Consider the following 9,065-nt stretch of genomic DNA (forward strand, 5'->3'; position numbering starts at 1 on the left):
TGAGTCAAAAAAAGAACAAGCTAAGATACTGCGGAAAGTTCAGAACGTTGAACATTTTTCACTCCATAGATTAATCTAGATAAATTTTTTTTAACGTTTTAAATAATTTAAATGAATTTCCAAAGTTAAAGCATTCACTTTGACTGTGTGTGTGTGTGTGTGTGTGTGTGTGTGTGTGTGTGTGTGTGTGTGTGTGTGTGTGTGTGTGTGTGTGTGTGTGTGTGTGTGTGTGTGTGTGTGTGTGTGTGTGTGTGTGTGTGTGTGAGCGAGGATGTGAGTGAGCGTGTACTTTCATGTATGGATTTGTGTATGTACTGTATGTTGTTCATTCATACTGTATTTATGCGGGTGCACGCCTTGTGTGTGTGTGTTTGTACATGTGCATGTGCGTGTGTGTGTGTGTGTGTGTGTTTCAGGCACAGTGCCAGCTAAAGACAGTGCGAGAGTGAGACAGTGACACTAATATCACTTTATTTGCTGCCAGGAAGCCATTTCCCGCAACTCAGACAGAACACAACAGTGTCAACAGAAACACGGAAGAAGCAAAAAAAGAGAAGGTTTGAAGTGTGATCCCGCCAACGACTGTACGCCAAACCTCAACCAACCACTGTGAATGCATTTGTAAATAAAATGGAGATAAATGTAGTCCAGAAATAGGTAATAATAATGAGTGGGTGGTTCTACTAGTGGGTGGGTTCTATTGCAACACACTACTATCACCGACATCTAAGAAGGGAGATCCCCTCTTGAACGGCCCTTCTAAGGTGTCTCTCCTCCACATTGCCTGCGGTGCATTTTTTCCTATTGCTAGGTTTTAGTGAGTTTTTCCTTACCTTCGCGTGGGGTAAATGTTTTGGACTTCATGGTGTTTTTGTTTTGTTCTTGATTTATTGTGGGGTTATAATCTGAGGGGAGAACTCAACTTAAAAGTTCTTAGTGTTGAGAAGACACTGCATCTCAATATGTGGAGTGAAACTGTGGAACAGTCTGAATGTTGTGCTAAAGCAATGTCCAAACATGAGACTATTCAAACTGAATGATAAAGAAATCATTTTCACGAGGTACAGGGATGAGGAAGGGATTTGACATTCACGGGTGTTTACATTTTCATTTGATTTATTTCATGTTTTACATATATTGTTTTTAATGTTTTGCATATATGTAACGGTTGTGACATCGTCACCTTAAACTTCGATGCCCCGAGGGAGTTTCGAACCCGTGGTCTCCTGCACCGCGGGCAACAACACAGACCGCTATACCAAGAGGTGAACTCACTGCTTTGTAACGTGTCTATGTGTCTTTTTTGAGGATGAGAGTGAGTTTAACCCACAGCACCGCTACTCGCCCCAGCCACTTCACAACATCTGAAGTCCATCGTGACTGCGCTTCACGGTACCATCCGTTAGATATATATATATATATTTGTTTTTTTTGTAAGGTTTTAAATTAGTACATTAATTTTGAGTAGTGAGAAAGGGGTAGGATTAAATAAGTGTTTACTCCATCCTACTCCTTTTCGAACATGTACATTGAGTTATGTTCTCTTTTTTTGTTTTGTTTTTGTTTTTTATAAAAATAAATTCCATTTCTTTGCTAGAGATCAATGATTTGTTTTTGTTTTATATTGTTTGTATTTACATGTTCGAAATAAAGATTTCAAATAAAAAAAAAATAATTGCAGAGACAATAATGAACAAATTGTTATTTGTTGTACATTTCTTCTCCATCAATGACATGGCTCTACATATTTATCCCAGGCTTTGGGAGAACTAATAGAGCCACAATAGGACCCAGTATTATACGCTTCAATGTCTACCGACAGAAAAACAACAACAACAACAAAGACAACACAACAGGAAATATAGTTTCGTATATTCCAAGCTAGCAGGGTCATCTGTCCTCTCCGCCTTCTGGCTGAGACAGTATCTGTGTTGTGATGCTGTGGAGGAGGTGTCGATGGAGACGTTAGCTAACTGTTAATTAACCACCAGTTGAGTTTCACACCTGATGCTTCAGAGCACGGAAATCCTTCCAGAATTGCTTCTCCTTGACTTCCTAATGACACGTTCGGTAAAGAACAAAGTTGGGGTCACTACTACTAAAAAAATAAAGTCACATTACTTTAGTAGTAGTTTGAAAAGCACTGATTTAGATTAGATTCAAATGTATTGTCATTATACAGCACAACGTACAGCACAACAAAAATAAGTTTGGTGTCCAGCCAGAGTGCAAATGTACCAGTAAAGTGCAATACTAATATACAATGTACAGGTGATTACACTGGCTATAAAATAGGTGTAAAGACAGTATGGTAGTAGTTAGGGGTGTAAAGGTACACATATCCGTACCGAACCGTTTCAGTGTGTACCGTACCGTACCGAAAGGCTGTGTAACGAACGAGTACAACGGTATGTTAACCACTAACGACCGCCCACCGGGGGTGTTTTTTTCCACAATCTAATATAATTATTCTTATTCTTTTTTCATTACAAGTCGATTATTAATTTCAATATAGAATATTTGTTGACAGCCCTACAAGTACAATTAGTTACTGCACACTACATCACCCCTGAGTGGAACATGGAAAGCCAAACTTTCCCCCAATGTACAGAAAACCCGTACCGAACCGTGACTTCAAAACCGAGGTACGTACCGAACCGTGGTCTTTGTGTACCGTTACACCCCTAGTAGTAGTCCTTACTGACCAGCAAGTAAGAGTAGGTAAGGGATATGTACAGATATAGATATAGTATCTACAGATACAGTATGTAAAAGGATTATCCAGTATCCACTAGGGCTGTCACCGACTAAGGATTTGGATAGATTGGCCAAAATTTGCCGTTAGTCGACTATTAGTCGACTAAACTAATACGACTATTAGTCGACAAAAAAAAAGTAAATTTTTTTTTGTATCATTCCATTTGGGCTGTGGTGGGTGCTTAATGTCTGAAGGAGTCGACTGAAGGCTTCTTGTCCCCTGCAAAAGCATGCAATTGGTCCACTGTTGGATACATCTTGATATTTGTCTAGTAGTCTAGTGTGTTCATTAGATGGGTGAAATCCTCTTTCAGTGCCTCTGTGCCTGTTTTCTTAGGCAGTTCTGGTATGCGTGCCATTAGCGTTAGCCACGCTTCTAGGCCTCTTTTCTTTTGGAAAGAATGAAAAAAAAATTATAATAATAATATATATTTTTTTTAACTAATAGGTTGGCAGTCGACTACGGCCCTAGTATCCACCATACACCACCTCCTCAAACCCCAAACCCAGGCACACAGAGAGACCACTGAGAAGCGGTGTAATGACTTCATGTCATTCTTCACAGCCAAAGTTGAGGGCATCCGCTCTCTCCTCCCCGGCTCCTCTTCTTCACCTGCTCCACCTGCTGTCCTACAGCCTGAAGTCTCCCAGCTCCTCCGCTGTTTCAGAGACACCACGCAGTGATGTCATCCACGTGTGCCCTGGATCCCCTCCCCACAGCCCTGGTGAAAGCCAACATCCGCACCATTGGTCCCCTAATGACCAGCACCATCAACCTCTGCTTGCAGGCTGGCCACGTTCCGCCTGCCCTCAAAACTGCCATCATCACCCCCCTCCTGAAGAAACCCACCCTGGACCCAGACGAGGCCCTCGTCAGCGCCTACCGGCCCATCTCCAACCTCCCGTTCCTCTACAAGGTGCTGGAGAAGGTAGTTGCGAAGCAGCTCCAAGCACACCTCAGAGACGACAACATCTTCGAGAAGTTCCAGTCTGGGTTCCGCTCTGCGCACAGCACAGAGACAGCCCTGGTCAGGGTCACCAACGACCTTCTGATGGCGGCGGATGCTGGAACCCCATCCATTCTGGTCTTTCTCGACCTATCGGCTGCCTTCGACACGGTGGATCATGCCATCCTCCTGGACTGTCTCCATTCCGACGTCGGACTCCGTGACCTAGCCCTGGGCTTGTTCCAGTCCCTCTTGGCTGGTCGGACCGAGTGTGTCTCCCTTGGAGGCGCAACATCCTCCAACCACCCCGTCACCTGCAATAAGGTTGCTTATCAACCTTATTGATAAGCAACCTTTATATATCTTGCCACTGTTAGAGTGGAATATTGGAACCTATTCGACTCAATCTGGATGGTTCTTGACAATAACTGGATGGTTCTTAGGGTCCAGTATGTTCTGATCTAATGACTGGATGGTTCTTAGGGTCCAGTATGTTCTGATCTAATGACTGGATGGTTCTTAGGGGTCCTCCAGTATGTTCTGATCTAATGACTGGATGGTTCTTAAGGTCCAGTATGTTCTGATCTAATGACTGGATGGTTCTTAGGGTCCAGTATGTTCTGATCTAATGACTGGATGGTTCTTAGGGTCCAGTAGGTTCTGATCTAATGACTGGATGGTTCTTAGGGTCCAGTATGTTCTGATCTAATGACTGGATGGTTCTTAGGGTTCCTCCAGTAGGTTCTGATCTAATGACTGGGTGGTTCTTAGGGTTCCTCCAGTATGTTCTGATCCGATAATAATAATAATAATAATAATAATAATAATAATAATAATAATAATAATAATAATAATAATAATAATAATAATAATAATAATAGCTTCATTTTATATAGCGCCTTTCAAAAGACCCAAGGTCGCTTTACATAGGGGGAAAAAATAACAAAAGTAACAAACATAGTGGACAGACACAACATACAAAGTGAGAAATTAGGGGTTAAAGGCCAAGTTGAAGAGGTGGGTTTTGAGCAGTTTTTTTGAATGAGTCCAGAGTTGGGGCGGTGCGGAGTTCTGCGGGGAGGGAGTTCCAGAGGGTGGAAGCTGCCACACTGAAAGCTCTGTCCCCGAAGGTCCGCAGTCTGGTTCGGGGGATGGAGAGCTGACCAGTGTCTGAGGATCGCAGGGACCGTGACTGAGGGTAGGGGTGGAGGAGGTCAGTGAGGTACTGAGGTGCCAGAGCGTGGAGGGATTTGTAGGTGATGCGGGATGGTTCTTAAAGTACCTCCAAGATGTTCTGATTTTTGGAAACCAGCTTTTTCCTTTGATGTTTCTAACTTGTGGAATGTCTTCTAACTCTCTGAAGGAGGTTCCCCCTTCCTTTGCAGAGTTTAAGCTTGCTGATTTCTGCCCATTGTGTGTCTAGATAGGATAGGTACTTTATTGATCCCCTTGGGGAAATTCCAGTGACATACACACACAGCTCATCGTCTCATTAAGAACATCATATCACAATCATTACATTTTTACAGTAACAACGGCACAACATAAATTCAAACAGGCATGTACATTTGTTGACACATGTCGACTACAGTATGTCTGAGACACCGTATGCGATTGTCGGCTGCAGCAACACCGGGGTGTCGTTGAGCCAGGCGGGAGGGAGGGAGGAGAGATTGTCCAGAAACCACAGTTGCAGCAACGGGAGGGGCGGGGATTTATGACACTAACTACAATGCCGTCAGCTGGGGGATAGGACTTTGGTGATGAGACAGTCTTAGGCCCCCCCCCCCTCCAGCACGTGTACTAGTCGGCTGCCGTCATAGGCGCCAGGCGTACACGCGGGAGGGGGGATTGGGTATATAGGATTGGGGGTGGGGGGGCTGCTTGTTTCTAGCTGACTTAAAACTTTTTAAACACCTTTGTTTGTCTTTTTAAATTTAGTTTATTCTTTATTTATCCTTTTGTGTCTCATTGAATTGTGAATATTGCTGCTTTATTTGTGTCACTGTTCTATATTTGTGCTATTGTTGTCTCTGTAACCGAGAGAAACCTCAGAAACTCTCTCGATTGTAAATAAAGGTTGAATGAAGAAATACACACGCACGCACGCACGCACGCATGCACGCACGCACGCACGCACGCACGCACGCACACACACACACACACACACACACACACACACACACACACACACACACACACACACACACATACACACATACACATGCACGCTAATTTTCTGGAGTATATAATGACAGTTTGGGTGGGTGTTCAGACTCTCCAAACAAAAGGCAAAAACAATAATTTGAAAAAAGGAGGTAATTTGCTGCTTCAGAATGTCTAATCAGGGTCGCTTGCTACTGCAAAGCTCCAGTACCCAACATGGGGAGAGAGGATGTCATGGTGTGTTCGTGTGTCATGCTGTGTGTGTGTGTGTGTGTGTGTGTGTGTGTGTGTGTGTGTGTGTGTGTGTGTGTGTGTGTGTGTGTGTGTGTGTGTGTGTGTGTGTGTGTGTGTGTGTGTGTGTGTGTGTGTGTGTGTGTGTGTGTGTGTGTGTGTGTCTCTGTGTGTGTCTCTGTGTGTGTCTCTGTGTGTGTCTCTGTGTGTGTGTCTCTGTGTGTGTGCGAGAGAGAGAGAGAGAGAGAGAGGAAAATATTGAGTAAAAAAAAGAGAGGAGTAATAAAAAGAGGTAAAAGAAGAGAGAGAAAGAGGAATGGAGAGAACAAGAGGGGGAGAGAAGGAAAAGAGTATAGGAAAAAGCTAAGAGAAAGATGAATATAGTAGACTCTCCACTCCTGCTGTGTCCCCTTGTACCCATCCTTCAGCCAATCAAAGCAGATGCACCATTTTAATCCCTTGTTTCACCTAAACATTTACTAAATACCTGCTAACAAACCATTCACTGGCTAACAAACTGATTAACTAACTATTAACAAACCATTCACTGGCTAACAAACTGATTAACTAACTATTAACAAACCATTCACTGGCTAACAAACTGATTAACTAACTATTAACAAACCATTCACTGGCTAACAAACTAATTTAACTAACTATTAACAAACCATTCACTGGCTAACAAACTGATTAACTCATTAACAAACCATTCACTGGCTAACAAACTGATTAACTAACTATTACAAACCATTCACTGGCTAACAAACTGATTAACGTTAGGTTATGACTATAACCAAGTTCTGTTAGTTAGGGGCGATGCTTGGCATCGCTACTGCACTATCTCGCGTACGTGCACGCGTACTGAATAAACCACAAATGTACCTCTAATACCAGTATTAGTCTGACCACACCCCTCATCAGCTTACCTTCATAAGCAGGTGTGTGGTCACCTGCTCTCCTCCTTCCCAAGCTTTCACCACAAGGTGAGGACAAGGGCTGCAGCGGCCGTCCGATGCCAAGCATCGCCCCTAACTAACAGAACTTGGTTATAGTCATAACCTAACGTTCTGTATCGTTAGTGGCTTAGCTTGGCATCGCTACTGCACAAGGGAGGCCAAGCGGAGCCACTTGGCTGACAAATACACCCCGCTGACAGCCCCCCAAAACCATCAGAACAGGGAGGGCCGAGCCCCCCCGACCCCCCCTAATGGAGGGTAGCCCCCCTATTAGGGACGTCACGGGAGGGCGACGGACCCGACCGTGCGAAGAGGCACTCAAGCAACTCAACGCACAGGGTGAGCAGACCGTGGCTTGACCCCACGACTACACACACGCACAACCCGCATGCCACCCGGGAACGAACGGAGGAACAACCTCGTTACTGCCCCCAGAATCACGGGGTCAAGGGCAAACCCAACCCCGTGGCAAGGCCGTAGCAGCTGAGCACGAAGGAAGACCCAGACCCACCAAAAGGACTGGACTCCCTAGAATGGGGGCCCGGAGAAGTCCATGATGCCAGCATCAAGACCCCACCAGGTGGGCACGTAGTGCCCCGCCCCCCACATCGCCAGCGTATTCGGACAAAGGCCCCTCAGTTACTGCACCTGGTATTCCCAGGCGGAACCAACCAGGCCAGAACCTGCCCAGCTTCCGAGATCGGACGAGATCGGGCGTGTTCAGGTCGGTATGGCCGTAAGCCGAGCGGGCCCCGTCCCCCCAATAGTACACCGCCTGGCACACTGACCCTGCAGAATAGGCAGTCAGCATGGCCGTAAGCACACAAAAAAGGTTAACCAACGGAAGCAGGCAGCGCACCGGGGAAAAACCAGGCAACAGGCTGTTAACCCTAGCCTGGAGACTGCGGACGAGACAGGCGCCAGAGGGGACAGCTGAACACAGCCGCCCCGGCGGAAGGAGCGTAAGCTGGCGGTGTTGCATGACCAAGCCTCCATTCAACAACCCCCACCCAGAGGGGTCGAGGCAGAGAAGGCTGACACGATTGGCAGACGTCATGAACGTGCAGGGGCACCCTCAACCGGTGAACCCGGGAGTTGACACTGCTCCAACACACCAGGGAATCAACCACCTCGGTGTTACCCAATGCGGTGGTTGTTCCTATAACCCCTCAAGAAAAAACTCCAAAACACACCTGCGGGTATACACCGGCTATACCGCAGTACAAGTGTTTCAGTTTCCAAAAAGGGTTAACCCAGGCCTACGGGTCGCAAACATCACTTCGGACCGGGCCTGGCGGTACGGGAAGCACAGGGTCACCAGAGGAGGTCAAAAAACCACCCCCACAGGCCCCTCTTCGCCATGCGTGAGAGAGGAGCGAAAAATAATGGAGAACCAGCCCCTAAGCACACCGTACCTGGTATTCCCCGGCGGTCTCCCAACCAAGTACTAACCAGGACCAACCTGTGTAGCGGCCGAGACCCGACGAGATCGAGCGCGTACAGAATGGCATGGCCGTAAGCCATGACGACAGTGCTGAGTAAAAACATACCCAACCAGGGTCTCCATAGCGCTTAACCCTGTGACACCCAGACCGACCTGGCATTTTTCCCCCTGAAAAAAGCCCAAGTCCCTCAGGGTACCAGAACAGCAGATCTGCATCCCCGGCGGACAACGGGTTCAACCGATCTGGACCAGCGTGACCAGAACCAGTCCCGTGCCCTAACCACGCCGACATGCCTACTCCAGGAGAAGGGCAGATATGCGTGTTGATCTTAACATGAAAAGAAGGCGCCACCCAGACGTTCGGACGAACCGCGCCTGGTGGCCCACCCCAAGGGCGTGAGACCCCACTACATATGTTCAGATCCATCCCGTCATCATCCCCCAGACATGAACGAGAATCCGTCGACAACCCACCCAGGTCATGGGATGTGGTCGCCGGAAGAGGAAAAACCCCCATCTCAGTTGCTTTATAAAAACGCTGTTTCAACCACAAGCAACCAAGGC

The 9,065-nt window shown here is 46.5% G+C and overlaps 1 protein-coding gene across 1 annotated transcript in view; it reads left to right on the top strand.

Moving 5' to 3' along the window:
- The window catches only part of prkd1 (protein kinase D1), a gene marked incomplete at both ends in the record, with an annotated part of 165,017 nt that overhangs the window by 84,208 nt on the left and 71,744 nt on the right, over nt 1–9,065 (top strand). The window contains one exon of the mRNA XM_084308561.1: nt 3,478–4,028. Coding sequence (XP_084164687.1) covers nt 3,478–4,028 — 551 coding nt within the window. The remainder of the gene's footprint in view (nt 1–3,477; nt 4,029–9,065) is intronic.

Source organism: Notolepis coatsorum (assembly GCF_963971535.1).
Source record: "Notolepis coatsorum genome assembly, chromosome: 2".
NCBI lineage: Eukaryota > Metazoa > Chordata > Actinopteri > Aulopiformes > Paralepididae > Notolepis > Notolepis coatsorum.